Source organism: Danio rerio, chromosome 20 (assembly GCF_052040795.2).
Source record: "Danio rerio strain M-AB ecotype USA chromosome 20, GRCz13ab, whole genome shotgun sequence".
NCBI lineage: Eukaryota > Metazoa > Chordata > Actinopteri > Cypriniformes > Danionidae > Danio > Danio rerio.
The window spans coordinates 36,063,227-36,082,085 of NC_141040.1; the positions used below are offsets into that span (position 1 = coordinate 36,063,227).

General features: G+C 38.6%; 1 protein-coding gene across 7 annotated transcripts in view; it reads right to left on the reverse strand.

Annotated features, from left to right (window-relative positions):
• The window catches only part of grm1a (glutamate receptor, metabotropic 1a), a 69,377-nt gene that overhangs the window by 20,451 nt on the left and 30,067 nt on the right, over nt 1-18,859 (reverse strand). For all 7 annotated transcript variants that reach the window (XM_087298356.1, XM_087298358.1, XM_087298353.1 and 4 more), the window contains one exon: nt 3,445-3,680. In XM_087298356.1, coding sequence (XP_087154482.1) covers nt 3,445-3,680 — 236 coding nt within the window. The remainder of the gene's footprint in view (nt 1-3,444; nt 3,681-18,859) is intronic.

The window sequence follows — 18,859 nt, forward strand, 5'->3', positions numbered from 1 at the left end:
TCCTTAAGACAAAATTATTTCTCACAAACATTAAATATTTTAAATTTTTAAAGCATAAATCATAATCAAAGCTTATTGATATTTATGCTCAAAGACATAATAATAATAATAATGATAATTGTTATTTATTTATTTATTTATTTATTTATTTATTGTCTTGTTTCTCAAGTCAAACAAATCTTAACTATTCATCCTTAAGACAAAATAATTTCTCACATAAATTAAATGTTTTTAATTCTTAATGCATAAATCATAATCAAAGCTTATTGATATTTATGCTCAAAGAAATAGTAATAATTCATTTTTCAATGAGTATGAAAAACAAATGTTACTTATACAGTCCTACTAAAGTAAATATGAATTATTCTAGGAATATTTTGATACTTATACAGGAAGACAAATTACTGATTAAAAAATATTTTCTGCAGTGAATAAATAAACTGTGTGAACTCTTCACTCTCACACACATGCAGATGGTGTAAGTACATTGTTACAGTACACTGTGATTGTGTCTTTTTTTCAAGCTTGCACTTTGTGACAGCATTTTTCTCTTTGTGCAACAAGCATCTCTTGTGCTCTCAGTGCCATCAAGCCAACATTACAAGCAGCACAGAAAAGCTGGACTGATATCTTCCTTCGGCAGTGTATACTGTCTGACTTTGCTTGACTTTTAGGCTAAATTAAAGTCTTATAGATACAGCGTGTGAAAAAGAAAATGTGATCGATATCAATCTGATGCCTTTCCAAGTGGATGCTCAGGGACAAGGAGCTTAGAGGCAAGTTTTGACAGAAATGCCCATATATGTATTTTTAAAGGGGTCTAGCTATTTAAGACAATGATGAAACTAGCTGATTATTTCCATCACAACTTTACTTACTCTAAATGTCTCTGCATATTACACTGCTCTGAACTGCATATCTTCTTCATAAATGAGAACAGCTCTGCCAATAAAAGAAGCCCAACACAGTCCAACCTATTGTGCTGTCTGTTGCCATAGTGAAGTGCTTCTTCAGTGCAGGTATCATAACATCATAATGTCTCTCATCAACTCTCACTTACCACCATGATGCTCTTTCAGAAGAGGAGAACAATAACAAACTATAAGCTCTTGGCACTTGTTAGTAAAACAATTCAAAACTATCCAAATACATTCAGGCAGTACACCGTAATCTAAAACATCTTGCTGCCTTAATTTTTTTTTGTTACTTTTCTAGTCATCTCAACTTACATCATTCAAATTGACTTAAAGTATTAAGCTTTAAACATTATATAAACTAAATAATTTAGTTGAAACCTGACTCTTAAAATAAGTCAAAAGTAACATGAAAACATTTCCATTTTCAGTGAAAATTAGACTACATTTGTTATTAGTGTCTGGGTATTTTAATACAAAAAAATACAACTAGTAGAAATATTAACTGGCAGAAGCAGCATTTAGTTTTCTCTCAAGCGCTGTCTCAATGATAAAAGTGTTTAGTAAAGAAGCAAAAAAAAAAAAAAGTGAAAATTTCTATGTGTGTAAGGCAGAGAACAATTCTTTGGAAAGCACAAAAGACAAAAGGGCACAACTCTGTTTACCTATATCACCTTTTAAAGCGTCGACCAGAAGACAATTACATGGGGGAAAAAATGGAGTGAAATATACAGTTACCATAAGTATTCAGAAAAATATCGACATGCATAGAGTGCACTCCTAAAAAGTAATTTCTTACTTTATATATTGTGAGAATAAGATAATTGTTTAACTTTACTGTTTCAAAGAGGTCAAGAACTGATTAATCCAATTCCCTTGATTTTTTTGACAGATCATTGAGCTATTATAAAAAGTCCTTTAAATTTAAGTAATCAAAAAGTTTTTGTTAGTCCAATAGAACACTGTAAAATACATTAAGTTAAGGTAACTCAAACGGGCTGAGGAAACCGACTGCAACAAACCATTTGAGTTTTTAAAAAAAAACTAATTTATATGAGTACTGTGAATTTACTCTGATTACGTTGAATTAATGAGGTATTTCATTAACTCGTTACCTTCAACACTGAGTTCAAAACTTTTTTTAAATGAGTAGAAGTAACTTTTAGTCAATTTTGAGTTAACTACACTCATTTCCTTTGATAAAGTTGACTTTTGGGTTTTACAGTGTAGGAACAATTTAGGATTAACTTGTTTTTACAAACCAGGCACACTTAGAAACTAAACTTTCATGCTGTGCTGACTATAAAGTGTTTTTTCATGATGTGTCATTAATATATAATAATGGCAAGAATATACACAATAAATCAAATGAAACTTGCATATTTTGCTATTTTATTGCTGCTAAAATATTTTGGGCTGTTCTAATCAGTCAGACTGGATTAAATGTTTACTACAGACTGACAAAGGTGAAAAAACAAATCAAGCAGAAGACAGATCAAACAGTCTGAGGAACAAAAGGTGTTTGTGATTGGCCAAACTAAACCAGGATTTTCAGGGCAATAATCTTGACAACATTCATGTTTGCTCTTATTATTTACAGTCAAGCAAGTTACAAAATTAGGTTAAAATCATAATTAAAATTTCTCATATGTATCTTATAACACATATTACCCATTTTGCTCCTTATATGACCTACTTATTGCCTTAGCTAAGGTCCAATCCCAATTCTATTTCATACCCCTATGCCTAAGCCTTCCCTTTAGCTCTTGAAACAGAGTGTAAATGGGTAATGATGGAAATATTCTCCTAAGAAATGGGACACCACTACTACATGTAACACATCATAATATGTTGTCACTAGCTGCAAGACAACTGATACAGCCTAGAAACATAAAATGTGCAGCACACTGCTCTTTAGTATAGCTCTTTAGTTTACAACTGAAAAGTGTGTTTGTTGTGATTGGCCTTACTCGCAAAGTTGTTTGAGGTTCCTGTGCATTTATGCAGTAGTCATATTCATGGATGCACATGGACCACATTATTAATGTAAGATTGTTTTTATTAAAAAGTCTTGCTTTTTTAACATTTCCCTTGCTCGGTTTTGCAGCCATGCTGCTGCTGTAGCTGGTGTAATCAGGAAAATATCTCATACCCCTTTATTGGTAGTGTTGTTCTAAAAAAATCTCTGCTATAGGGCCCTTCCCCTTATCACTACGGCTCCAAACAAAAGAGATTTGGGACACCCCTACCCCTTCACTTGATTGGGATTGGGACTTACAGTTCTATAAACCATCACGCCTATTCAAATGCTGTTCTGATTAGGGGTGAAAACAGGACACAAAATAGCCTATTGCTTCTAAATAATGATGTTTTTGACATTTTGAAATAATTGTGGACCTCAGAGAACATTAGAACGTATTTAAAAAGGCAGTTCATGACCTCTTTACACTGTAGACTCATATAAAACTGTTACTGATGTCTTACATATTCACATCAGCATCATTTGAGCGGCTTTTGGTTCTTCGTTTACCTGTGCAGATTTTCTGGTAGTTATGGTTCTCCTGAGGATGACCGGGGATTCGGCATTGGAAACGGTACTGCCAGAACTCTGCAAACCATGGGTTCCTTTTGTTGGTGTCCAAACGCAGCTTCAGAAAGTAGTCATTGAATGACTGCACTTCTTCTGTTTGTAACTTCATTGTAATCCCACCATCTGCTTCCTGCTCATATCCTTCTACCACCTCATCACGATCTGCCCAGCCATCACTTCAAAAGGAGAGAGAGAAAGAGAAAACATAAGATGTCAAAGGATGAAGAATCTCTGTCAAAAAGATCCTCTGTACAAACACGGCTTTTATATTATTTTATAGAAATGAAATTCACCAGCGGGCAACAAAATATTTCTGTGTTGGGCTGTTAGTAAGTGCTTGTTTTTAGATTATCAAATTTAACCATGATAATAAAGTGAACATTTTGAGATTTTGTAAACGTATAAAACATTTAAACACAAGAGTTTTGAGATATTAAACTTTATTTGCAACGTTGAATGTTTTTGCATTTCAAATCATTTTCCTTCGGCTTGGTCCATGATTTATTCAGGGGTCACCACAGCGGAATGCACCACCAACTACTTTGGCACTTGTTTTATCCATTCTAAATTATAAAAGATAAAATGGTGGAACATGTCAAAGACCCTAAATGTATTCTTAATTTTGATATATAATACTTACTGATAAAATACTATATCAAAATCTCCTCAAGTTTGTAAATGGGGATTTTTAGAATATGTGGGTAATTATTTTTGCAGGAACCATTAATTAACATTTAATTTGGTTCAGAGGGAAAACTCATACTGTAATACTGTAATTTCTTTTCAATCACATTTTAACACCACACTCTAATACCGTAAAGCAGGGGTGTAAAACTCCCATCTTAAGCCGCAGTCACACTCGAGTTTGAGCATGCGAACTTCTTTAGGACGACGCTGCAAAAAGGGATGGGATTAAACAAGATGATTGGTTGTTTAAAAAGCAAGCGATTGGTCCTTATATTAAATTTCTGTCCAGAGAGGTCATGTTTTGATCTTCGACTGGTCTCACGCAGTTAAGTGATGTGGTTTCGCAGGTGAAAATTTACCAAGCTTGAACTTTGCATCGCAGTAAACACCGAAACTTGCAGCACCAGCTTGCATTTCCGGTCTGGCGCATTTGTGTGCATATGAATGGAAGTCTACAGGGAGAAAAGTCCAGTGTGACCACAGATTTAGTTTCAGCCTTGCTTCAACACACTTATCTGTAGATTTCAAACAAGTCTAAAGAACTCAATTAGTTTGATCAAGTGTGTTTAATTAGGAATTAAGCTCAACTGTGCAGAGATGCGGCCCTCCAGTAGATTTGACACCCCTAGCTTAAAGGGATGGTTCACCCAAAAAATTTTAAATAATTTATTATTTACTCACCTTCAAGTGGTTTCAAACCTTTATGAGTTTCTGAATTTTGTTGAGCACAAATAAAGATAATTTGAAGAAAGATGAAAAACAAATGCTATTAAAAATCGATGGCTTCAGGTTTTCAGCTTTTCTTTTGTGTTCAACAGAAGAAAGTCAAACAGTGAAAATTGAAATAAGTAGATGGTGAGTAAATAACGATAGAATTGTCATTTTTGAGTGAACTATCCGATTAATATTTTAAACATGGATTTAGTAAGCACTCATTATCACCTTAATATGATCCTGACCGGATCAATGCCTCTTGTGTCCATTCAAAATAGAACCCCAGGCAAAGAATTCTGGCTCAGATTTGGCATAAAGGAGGCATTCATCCGGCACTGGTGTAACAGGTTATAAAAATGCTTCTCCTTGCTTTTCTTTTATGTACATGGCCCTTTAATTCTAAATGCCTCCCTCTCTGTTCATTGGCTGGTTGCATGTTATAAACTAGTTCCGGACAGGTCATTATTATTCGCGCCAGCTAAGAGACTGGTTGTGGTGAGTAAGTGCTAGAATAAAATATATATATATTGTTGATCTTTTTGTTTTTATTATTCACAATGTATCATTGCAGGACGACATGTTAGACTGCTGGAACTGATCACTGTATTTTTACTCTGTTTACCAGGTACATGATTTAATATTTACTACTGTGTTTCTGAACTCAAGTTGTATGTTTGCTTGATTATTATTCGCGCCTGCTAGAGAGTGGTCGTGGATGACATGTTAGACTGCTGGAACTGATCACTGTGTTTTTACTCGGTTTACCATAATAAAATGATCCGTCCAAGGCGTGATTTGGTATCAGATCTGATTTGGTGTTGTCCTTACTGTACACAACGCAAAGGAAACTAAGTACTAACCGTTACACTGGCGTACAGCATGTGGGCCAAACATGGCCCGGGTTTGGCAGAGGTGGCACCGTCTTTAAGGCGGCACACATGATTTGGGCCAGATGTAAAAAGTAGTATTTGGCCCAGATGTTAAAAATTGCACGCCCATAGTGTGGGTTTATTAATTTCGTTGCAATTGTAGCACACCAACCTACATGTATCTGGCACAGGTCAGGCCCAGTTATAAGTTATTAACTTGGCTGAGACTTAGCCCAGATATGGTCCATGTTTGGCCCGTGTCTGGAAGCCAGACTTGTTTAGTCCTGTAATTCACTGCGGCATGTGGGCCAAGTAAAACCTGATTGTGTGGGCCAGAAAAATTTCACTATGTACTGTAGGACCTTTCAAAAACTTTCACATTTTCCAAAAAAATCCCAAAATACAAGTCATTTCATAAAGTTGTCACAGAGTAAGAATATTCGAATAACTCAATGTTGACAAAACTGTCAGGATAAAACCTTATAATTCCAAGGTGACCATAAATAGAGAAGCATTTTTACTGCAGAATTATGGTCTTTCACTCTTCGTTCTCCAGTCACATATTTCACACAGTCATCAGTTTTTCCTTATGTTTTGTTATCCTATGAATATATTTCTCCATTATTTTCTGCTCGCCTAACTTTCTGGCTTCTGCGCACCCCAGCGGTACCTTTCACCACACATGATATCATAGAGCGAATTAGACAAAATTACCTTTAGAGGCTTCGACCTAAAATACATCTCCCTAAACAGCTTTGCACCCCACAGTAGAGCGGAAAATGGCAGAGATTAGATAGAGTAGAGCTCTACAGAGACTTTTATTACCTCTATAAATAATGAATGAGGTGAAGCTCAGGTAGTGGCTCACTGTGCTCTTATGATAGGCAGATCTGGCAGTGTCCTGAGGCTGAAGCCTGGCTAACTAGAGCACTGATGGAACATACTGTAGGAGGACAGCAGTGGTTTGATTTCATCGCAGCATGATCCCTTCCCTAATTCTCTGCTTTGATTAATCTCAACATCTTCATCTTCCCCATCGGTTTCAATTTTTTTGCTTTCGATTCTTTTCACTGCACACTTTTTTATTTAAGTTGTGCTTTTTTTTACTATATTATAGCAGTGCTTCCCATACTTAAATCCTATCTATTCTTTTTTTTCTCTGCTTTAGTTTTTTCCTTTCCTGTAGTTTTTTTGTTGCCTTATATTACAGTAAGAAACAGTAATGACATTTATAATGTTAAAACAGTAAACATATTTTGCATAATTTAACACTTAGATATTGCTTGATAATATTAGCAAGTTTGGCATGCTGTCCCAGGAGAGAACCCTGAGCTCTAAGATAATTGAGCCCAGGGCTCACGCCTGGTCGAAAAGCATGTAAGGGGTTACGAGATTAGGTAGTTCTTGAGCTCCCCCTAGTACAGGGGTGGCCAACCCTGTTCCTGGAGAGCCACCACCCTGCAGATTTCAGTTGCAACCCATATCAAACACACCTGCCTGTAATTATCACGTTGTGATCAGGTTCTAATTAATTGGTTCAGGTGTGTTTGATATGGGTAGCAACTGAAATCTGCAGGAAGGTGGCTCTCCAGGAGGGTTGGCCACCCCTGCCCTATTAAAAGAGGAAAGGGGGAAGATGGAGTGGATGGGGGATTTATTCAGAAAACGAAGATAAGAGAGCAATTTTAGACAGGCTACTTATTGTGAGTTTGGATTAATCCGATTGGCTTTGATGATGATGTTTGATGAAAAACAAGAATGACTGAGCATTTAAACAAAAATGTGTCACTGTTCAAGAAAGAAAATGCAATACATAACATTGCAATAACAATATTTGAGGGCATATACTTGTTTTTGCCAAATATTTACATATATTCTGTTTTCTATGCATTTTCTTTATAGAAAAGGAAATCCTATATCTACAATAAATGCATCTTTTCTCTACACCGTTTTCCCATAGTGCAGACTATGAAAATGGGGGCGTTTAGAAGCGATGACACACATTTAGTCATCTGAAGTAATCATGTGACCCATCCAGCCTAAAGCAAGATGGTGGATGACGGTGAACTGCCATTGGTTTAGCTGCTCTCCAGTTTGATAGCATTGTTAAAGATTAATGTCAGCTTGTACATACTTCAGATTCTTCAGTGGAGACCAAATGGTTTTTCGCAGTTGCTGTTTGGTGGTGAACAGTTTTACTCATGCGTAGCACATCGATCTAAGCATTTTGAAGGCATTTTAGAGTGAACAAGCAAATTTTGGAAAACGCTTTTGTTTGCAGAGAGTGTATTTAAATGAAAACACTGTATCAGGATTAGAGTAGATGTATTTTACTGCTGTAATTTCAGTGCAGTTTAGTGAATCTTCTCTAACATCCTAATAAAAAAGAATCAGCTATATGAACCACTTAATGAAGAAGCAAACATCATAGCTTGCATTGTGTATGATGTTGCATGCTAAAAAACAATAAAACTAAAGATGTAATTAACTGCAATATACAGTTGAAGTCAAGAGTATTAGCCATCCTGTAAATTTCTTTTTCTTTTTTAAGTATTTCAAACAATATGTAAAATAAAGTAAGGAATTTTTCCACAGTATTTCCTATAATATTTTTTCTTCTGGAGAAAGTCTTATTTGTTTTATTTAAGCTAGAATAAAAGGGATTTTGATAATAATAATAATAATAATAATAATAATAATAAGGTTAATTGTAATGTGAAGTGGACGCTGACATCAAAGGTGCGGATCCAAATGCAAGGTTTATTACACAGAGAATAGTCAGGCAAGGAACAGACAAACACTGGTACACAGATGTATACAGGCAATCCTAAGTTGTAGTTAGGCGAGTGGTCAGAAGAGTGGTCAGAAAGCAGGCAGCAGACAACATAAAACGAACAAAACAAAGACAGAAGGCAAAGCAACGAAACACCTCGTAATGTTCACAATCAGTGTAACAAGACTCAGCAATGAAGAGTGCGTGTGTGCTGTGTATATAGTCCTTGTAATCAGTCCATAATGATCCTCCAGCTGTGAGTGTGTGCAATCAAAAGAATCTGGAACAGGTGCGTGTAAGCGGTGCATGACTAGTACTTGTACTCATTGTAATAGCGGAACACAGCTGCTGCGCTCGTGCATCTAGGTTAATCATGAACAACTCAGTGCGCATGCGCTAGTTGCACTATCACGGTCTGATTATGTTTCAATCAAGGTTTTTATGCATCAAATACATAACATCTGTGCCAAACATCTTAACTGACGAACACATTAACAATTATACAACCGTATAGCCGAATTAAATGTACAGTTGAATCAGAATTATTAGCCCCCTTTTGATTTGATTTTATTTTTAAAAATATTTCCCAAATTATTTTTAACAGAGCAAGGAAATTTTCACAGTTTGTCTGATAATATTTTTTCTTCTGGAGAAAGTCTTGTTTTTTTCCGGCTAGAATAAAAGCAGTTTTGAATTTTTTAAAAACCATTTTTGGGACAAAATTATTAGCCCCTTTAAGCTAATTTTCTTTTCGATAATCTACAAAATAAACCATCGTTATACAATAACTTGCCTAATTACCCTAACCTGCCTAGTTCACCTTATTAACCTAGTTAAGCCTTTAAATGTCACTTTAAGCTGTATAGAAGTGTCTTGAAAAATATAATTTAAAATATTATTTACTATCATCATGTCAAAGATAAAATAAATCATCCGGTACCAACTGTTCCACGGACTGGTACCGGTACCGGTCCGCGGCCCGGTGGTTGGGGACCACTGGTCTAGATAACAAACCACTGTTACTCTAAATAATGACTTGCCTAATTACCCTAACTTGCCTAATTAACCTAAATAATCTAGTTGAGCCTTTGAATTGCACTTTAAGATGAATACTAGTGTCTTAAAAAATATCTAGTAAAATAATCTGTACTGTCATCATGGCAAAGATAAAATAAATCAGATATTAGAAATTAGTATTAAAACTATCGTGTGTAGAAATGTGTTGGGAAAAAAATGCCAGAAATTGGGGGAAAATATACAGGCAAATAATAATATTCTGACTTCAACTGTTTGTGACAAAATGCATAAACAGTAGATAGAAAAAAAAAAAACATTTTGTGTGACTGGCACGGACTAGATCCTCTCCTCTCTATTCCTATATTCTGCGTTCTCTCATTACTCATTCAAATCCAGTATATTGTGCTTGTTTGCTCTGGTTGACTGTTGCTCGATCCTCTCTAGAGGACTGAGTAAGACAGTGCAGGCTTAGGCTGAGGGCCATTAGAACTCATCCAGAAGCCTTTACTAATTCATGGCGCTCCAGTTAGCAGCAGCCTGGCTCTGTGTTTCACAAGCTGCAGTGGTGCCGGGAGCCCCCCATCACGCCTGCTCTCGCTCGCCCCACACCAGCTTTCATCTGCCACTAATACTCTCTCATTCTCTTTCCTTCTCATATTCACATCCACGCATTCAAAACCTTTGTCATGTTCTCTATGCATATGATATGGCATGGATTTCTTTTTCAGACTATACACACCAACCCAGTCCATTTATACCCACACCTTTCTCTCTTCATAAGATTTTTTTAATTCACATGGGATTAAACTTGAACACTGGGATATAGTAAACTTTGTAGAATCAACCTCTTTAAATATCTCAACAGCAGTATGAGCACAGACGTGTTCAAGAATTCTGAAAAACAGTTTTTTTTTCACATACAACACACACACACACACGCACACACACACGCACGCACACACATAGCAATACTATTAAGGTCATATATAATAATTCAGGTTAGTATTTGATTTGTTTTGGTGCAATCATTGACAATATGTGAATAGGCTCTGTCCTGGTTTGGGGCTGCATTTCTGTCAGTGATGCTGGTGACATTGTCTGAACTGATGGGATTGTGAGTGCCAAGAATACAGACTGGTTGAAGTTTTAGCATCTAATTTGGAAAGCGTCTGATTGGTAATGGTTTTATTTTCTAGCATGATAAGGACCCCAAGCACATGTTTACTGCAGTGAACTTGGAAAGACAAACAGACAAACAGCTAGACCCTACAGTCCAGACCTAAATATGGGACGATAGCTGGTTTAAAGGTTTACTACATTTTGGAAATGTCACTGTTTTAAAACTGCTAACATTTTATACCATTTCAAAGTATGTGCAAGTTGTTGTTGCTTTGTTGTCAAAGACTATATAATGTTATTTATTTAGGGCAACAATATTACCAGCAAGGAACATCCACATCTAAAGCTACTGGTCAGCCCGCAATTCAGCAAACATCTGAAAAAGAAATCATCTGTACACCAACATCCCATGGACCAACTATAGACCTGAACAGTGCAGTTGCCTATTTAAATTCACAATAACAAAATATATCCAAAGATACCTTTTTAAGTTGTAAAGAAATCTGTGTTTTTGAAATTAATAAAGATAGCAGATGTCAATGATTTATTGTAATTATTTAGCCTAACATGTTTACTGTTACAAAATATGATGCAGTAAATGTTTATTCAAATAAAAAATTATCTGGTAATGGGGAGTTTTCCACGACATTTAAAAAGAATATATTTTAGAGCAGTAATCACAATACAGATGTTTTTACCCAAGGTTATCATACCATCAGAGTCTTATACCGGCCTATGCCTTGAGGCAGCATTTACCAATTTTTCCAAAACAGTTAAAGCTTAGGGCCAAAAAAGGTTACATTAAAATATTGACTTTTGCTTTAAAAAAGCCATTTTGTTCAGGTTTATTTAATTCTCTCTCTTTCTCTTTCTGTGTGTGTGTGTGTGTGTGTGTGTGTGTGTGTGTGTGTGTGTGTGTGTGTGTGTGTGTGTGTGTGTGTGTGTGTGTGTGTGTGTGTGTGTGTGTGTGTGCTTTCGTGCGTGTGCGTACATGCAGTATTCTGAATTTTCTGTTTGTGTCTTAATATGGTCATTAAAATTTTGCTAAAACAACAATGCAGGTGTGGGATTTTTGCACAGTACAATTGTACTGGTATGTCCTAACTGTGTGTTCTTCACTTTCACAGTCTTGCTAAAATAATGACATTATGTTGTACAACCTTCATTCATTCATGTAGGGCTGGGCAATATTGCAATAAAAATCATCACGATTTCATATCATTCGATATCAATAATTATTTAATATTTTTAACAATACATTTAGAAATATTAGGATTTTTTTATTTAACCACTTTATTTTAATTTTAAGGCAAATAGTTTTAATAGTCAAAAACAAAAATATTTAAACAAAATATCTCATCTTTTTATAATAAAATAAACATAAGTGTTAAAGAGACTCTTAAACTTGATAAATAAAATGTTAAATAGTGTGTGCATTGGTATAATGTAAACACTAATTAATCAAAGCCTACTTATAGTAGATCAACATTAAGACGTGTAACATGTAACATTTATGGTGTGAATAATAATGTTACAGTAAACCTCAAATTCTGTAAACAAAATAAATTATGATAATCAAGTCTGAGCTTTCAAGTAAAAGAACCAACCATCATTATTCAAATACATACTGCAACATTACAAATTGTGAAGTTTAATGACTACAGTACCCCCATGCTAAAAAACTTTCAGATGGGGAGCTAGGGGCTGGGATGCACAAGAAAAGAAACCAAAAAGCCACTCTGGTGATATCCTTGCATCCTTTTTAATTTACAATCTCCAGACTGCTGCTAAACGCCACTCATTTTCACGTGTTGTCATTCTGACCTGAAGTGACAAGTGTAAGCGTGTGGTTTCCTTTACCATTTTCTATGCCGTCCTTCGTAACTAGCCGACCATCAACCGTTTTCTCAGAGGATGAAAAATGAACGAACCATTGCTTCAGCTCGGATGCAAGTTTATGGAGAAAAGTAAAAAGCGCTGCAGTGTTTGGATGTGCTGTGTTTGGCTGAAGTAATTAGCCTGCTGTTATTACTTAAATGAGTATATTCATACAAAATGTGAAGCAGATTGGTTCCAAGGTGCACGATCAGCAGCCACATTTTAGTCTTCATATCGAAACTTCATACCAAACTTTTTTATCGCTATTAACAATGGTGTTCGGTCAATAAATATCGATACCGATTTTATTGCACAGCCATTTATTCATGCAGAAGAGGGCAGAAAATATATACAGTGGTGGGATAGTGTAATAAAATGGCAGAAGAAAAGTGTGAGAGCTTTAATAGTAGCTCAGAGAAGATTTGTCATATTTGTTGCACTTTTGGGAGTAAAAAAAACGCAGGTTGTGAACAGAAAATTTAAATAAAGGTTTTTTTTAGATGTATCTGAATAAATGCAGATTTAATGTGGAGAAATAGCTGCAGAAAACTTAGCTTTAGCATACACACAACACTTTGTCATGTCATCTCTGCATTTGTGCATGTCATTTTTTTCCCTCCTAAAAGGCCCAAATCAGCCCATTCATGCTCAAAACCTTTCAAAGTCAGCCTCTTTTTAAGATCCTTTAAATTCACATGGGACAAAACTTGAAAACCTGCGTGGTGACATGAAGTAAACAGTGTAGAATCAACCTCTTAAACATTACAACAGCAGTCTGAGCACAAACAGATGTGCTGGAGGTCCTGTGGGACGCCGTGTAATTCGGCTCCAATGACAGGGCTGCTGGGATGCCTGCAGGCTTGCCTCGCTCTAATGTAGTTTCGCTGTAGCTGTTTGAACCTTAAAGACTTAAAAGTGACCCGAGAGCGTCTGTAAAAGGCTGGCAGGTCAACATAAACAGCTTTATATCTGCAGCTTCTCATAGGCTGTAATGTTAATGCTTATTCAATCCAGCTAGTTTCATTTTTTGGCCTATTTTTTTGTCAAAACCTTATTAAAACATTCTATTTTTTTCTCTTATGTTAGAGCTCTATCCCATCTATTAACCTAGTGAATGGATTTTAAAGCCAAATATGGGAACTTCCCATACACCGATATTTAGAAAACATGCTAAAGTCCCTGTTCCTCACTCTGTATTCGACTTCATGACTAATAAATCTTTTAATGCGTTCAAAATGGAGGGTTAATGAGAAAGAGATGTTTCCTGAGAATTAGCCTCCGTGGGGCTTTACAAGAGCGGTTCTCCGACAAAACCGCAATATCCGCAGATGATAACTTCTACAAAGAGGTCACAGGCAATCATGCACTACTGCATGCACTGAAGAATGCTGAATCTAATTCTTCACATTACTTGAAGAGAAAATAACCCCAGAAGAAAAGCTATTTGGAGAGTTCAAGCACACCTTGGAGTAAATGACCCACTTAAATGCAAACGTGGTGAAGAATGGTGCGAAAGTCATGTGGCAAGTTTAGAAACCACAAAGGATGGCACATGTGCAGAGATGAAGCCGGGACTGAGGATCTCAAGGATGCAATGCTTTATTTAAAAGTACTTATCATCAAGATCAGATAAAATGAGGACGAGCACTTCAAGTAGGTTCATCATTAGAAATGGCAGATGGGTCATACTATAAAACAGATGTCCTTTTTCAGTTAGATTTTTTTCAAGTTACTTAAAAAACTAATTGTAAACAAATATACACACACTCACGTGATATATGAAGAGTTTACATGCAAAAATGTGTGTGCGTGTGTGTAGAGTGTGTAACAAAATGACAAGACAACAGCAACATGTCAGAGCCACTCCTGAGAGTTGCATCTCGCGTTTTCATAATCAAAGTGTAGTCTTTTCTGTCTAACAGTCACTCCACATCTGGACTGACTGTATTTGTCGAGGGAGTGTTTGAACCAAAGCAGGGGCGGACTGGGACAAAAATTCTGCCCTGGCAATGTAGCCACACCGGCCCACATTACCACACCCACACAGCAACACCCAACGGACATGCACATTCACTACTTATATTGGTGTACAAATGGTGAAATAATATAAGCAGTACTATATTTAATAGATATTTAAATATTTAATGTATGTAAGTGGAACAAAAACAACCCATTTCTAACAAATTTAGACATACATTCCTTTTCTTTTTGGCTTAGTCCCTTTATTAATGAGGGGTCACCACAGCAAAATGAACTGCCAACTTATCCAGCATGTGTTTTGGGAAACACCCATACACACACATTCACACAATTTTAGCTTAGCCAATTCCCTTATAGCGCATGTCTTTGGACTGTAGGGGAAACCGGAGCAAAACAAACAAACATTCTGACATTCTAGCCAGATTTTGATTATGTCCACGTAACCTCTGATTAGGTCAGATTGGGTCGGCCCATGTCGAAACCAGCCAGCCATTGCCGATTGGGCCAAATGCTTAACATTTATTATTACTAGTAGTATTATCATCATCATCATATTCACATCTTGGAAGAGATAAAAGCTGCCTGCATGTAAAAAAGATACATAAAAAATTAATTTAAAAAATTTCAAAAAAAAAAAAAAAAAAAAAAACTGACCGGACCACATTTAAAAAATCGTCCGGCCCTTCTGGTTTTTGCCAGAATTGCCATATGGCAATCTGCCCGTGAACCGAACTATGAGCCTCCTTCCATGATTTTTCAAGACGAATACATCTATCATTACACCCCTAAGAAATGGTCAATATAAAATATATATATATATATATACACACACACACACACACACACACACACAAATATATATATATATATATATATATATATATATATATATATATATATATATATATATATATATATATATATATATATATATATATTCAAAATGATCTGGTGACAATCAAACAATGGTAAGACATACAAAAATAAATAAATAAATAAATGAAGATAATTTTCTCACAGAATAACCACAGGGACCAATTGTCACTTTAGCTAATTGCTCATTGCCGTGTAAATTGGCTGTTAATTTTATACTCAATGTCTTATCCTTCAAGACAATACTCTACACCCCTTAATAACAACTTATACCCTACTTTAACTGTTCCAATGACTAAACTACCAACTATAAATAGCAGTATTACAAATTTACTAAGGCAAAAGTCGTGGTTAATAGTCAATATGTGTTCCCCATTCTAAAATGACACTCATAATATTTTGTTGTTGTTTTTAAAGCCATAAGAAACCATGAAGTTATTACAAGACATTTCCCTTAAAATCAAATTGTGCAAAAAATACAAAGGAACAATCATAATCGCAATCATTTTAATCATAAAAACACTCAATTATAAGGTTTTACAAAATCTATATAGCATGTCATTTAAAATGTAGCACAACATTTATATTTACAAAACTACACTAGAAATCATTATTATGGTGCATAATCCTTACAAACAACCCTCATAATATTAATAATGCATTTGCTATAATGCATTAGCGATACCTTTATAAAGCATTATACACACAGGCTTCTAAAAATTGCTATAATCATGATAAAAATGGGTCATAAATAAAATAGTTTTAAATAAATAAACGGGCAATCTCTAGGGGTAGCTGTATTATATATTTGTTTTAATGTTTGAAAGTCACTTTTAAATCATGACAAAAATACAAATTTTCTGCAAAAAAACAAACATTGAACCATTTTTTGCAAAAGAAAATGTAAGCTTTTCTCCATCTGCAAAACCCACCCGGACTTGCATTCCTATATACATGGCTCCTATATGTACTACAATTTGCATAAATATATCTATATATTATACTTGTATATATTAGAACATTTTTATCTTCTCTCGAATGCACTTGTGTAATGATAGCAGAGAAGGAGTGTTTGGAGGAATACACTGTCACGTTCCGGTAAAGGGAAAAAGGAGCAAGGACCCAAGAGCAGAGTGAAGTTGGATTTATTAATTAAAAAATAAAATAAAAGGCAAAAATAAACAACCCCGAGGGGGAAAACACTACTACAACAAACAATAAATCAAACAAACAAACTTGACTGGGCAGGCACGACAAGGCAGGACTGGACACAGCAAGACAGGTAAACATCGACAACATATGATGACGAACTCGCAAAGGACTGAAAACATGAGGGGGATTATAAAGCAAAAAGTAAATTGACACACAGGTGAACATGACAAACTAATAATGGGTTAACAAGGAGGGTGGGACTAGACAATAGACGGGAGAGCGCATGACACAGAGAGACAATACAAGCCATGCGCTCACATAACACAACACTGAAGCACACGACAAAAGCACGTGACCACAATGTAAACACCGAGCCACGTGCTTTGACAAAAGACGCAAGACACGAGCACACGATGAATGAAAACTCACCATGCGCTCACATATGCAGCATGCATGCTTCATCCCAGCGCCGACCAAAACCGAAACCAACAAGACTGAGACGCTGGGGATGAAACACCATGCTGCTGACAGACGAAAACACAAACACGAGTACAAGAGCGCACGCGTCTGAGGGACGCAGAGCGCGCACGCGGCCGCGTCAAGCAGGAGCGCGCACACTCTGCGTACACCCACGACGGCGCGCGCGCACACAGAGACAGAAACAGGACCAGACACGAGTAGTGTCAGAGATCTGCCACCAAAACAAGAATTTACAAGATCAGAGTGGCAGAACCCTGACACTACCCCCCCCCCAAAAGGGACGCCACCTGGCGTCCCTAAAGGGAACATCCAACAAGGTACAAGACAGACAAGAAACACCACAAGACAACAAAACAGGCAACATCAACAAACACAAGACAGGGAGGTGAACAGGCAAGACATGAAGGGGGGAGGGAGGGGAGCCAAGTCAGACCCAACAAGACAAACAAGGGAGGGATGGGAGGGCAAAACCAGGGAGGATCAGGAGGGACAGTCCAGGACAGGTGCAATGGGTCAGGGGCCCCGGCAGGGAACCAGGGTGGAGCCGGAGGATCAGTCCAGGGTGGCAGAGGCATGCTCCAAGGTGGAGCAGGAGGGACAACCCAAGGAGGATCGGCCTGGGATAGCAAGGCAGGAGGCCTGTAGGGAGCTGGCTGGGATGAAGGCCTGTAGGGAGCCGGCTGGTCTAGAGGCGACTTAACTAAAGCCGGCGGGGCTGAAGACCAGAGGGGAGCCGGCGGGGCTGAAGACCAGAGGGGAGCCGGCGGGGCTGAAGACCAGAGGGGAGCCGGCGGGGCTGAAGACCAGAGGGGAGCTGGAGGGGCTAGGAGCCGGGCTGGGGCCGGCTGGGCAAGACGTCTGGTTGGGGCCGGCAGGGCAAGACGTCTGGTTGGGACCGGCAGGGCAAAACGTCTGGTTGGGACCGGCAGGGCAAAGAGCCGGGCTGGGACCGGCAGGGCTAGACGTCTGGTAGGTGCCGGCAGGGAAAGACGTCTGGTAGGTGCCGGCAGGGAAAGACGTCTGGTAGGTGCCGGCAGGGAAAGACGTCTGGTAGGTGCCGGCAGGGAAAGACGTCTGGTAGGTGCCGGCAGGGAAAGACGTCTGGTAGGTGCCGGCAGGGAAAGACGTCTGGTAGGTGCCGTCAGGGCAAGGTGCCGGGCTGGAGCCGGCTGGGCAAGACGTCTGGGTGGTGCCGGCAGGGCAAGGAGCCGGGCTGGGGCCGGCAGGGCTTGACGTCTGGGTGGTGCCGGCAGGGCAAGGAGCTGGGCTGAAGCCGGCAGGGCAAGGAGCCGGGCTGGGGCCAGCTGGGCAAGACGTCTGGGAGGCGCCGGCTGTGCAAGACGTCTGGTTGATGCCGGCAGGGCAAGAAGCCGGGCTGGTGCCGGCAGGGCTAGACGTCTGGTTGACGCCGGCAGGGCAAGACGTCTGGGTGGTGCCGGCAGGGCAAGGAGCCGGACTGGGACCGGCACTGAGCTGCGCTCTGGGGCTGGAGCCGACACTGGAGGGCGCTCTGGGGCTGGAGCCGACACTGGAGGGCGCTCTGGGGCTGGAGCCGACACTGGAGGGCGCTCTGGGGCTGGAGCCGACACTGGAGGGCGCTCTGGGGCTGGAGCCGACACTGGAGGGCGCTCTGGGGCTGGAGCCGACACTGGAGGGCGCTCTGGGGCTGGAGCCGACACTGGAGGGCGCTCTGGGGCTGGAGCCGACACTGGAGGGCGCTCTGGGGCTGGAGCCGACACTGGAGGGCGCTCTGGGGCTGGAGCCGACACTGGAGGGCGCTCTGGGGCTGGAGCCGACACTGGAGCAGAGGTCT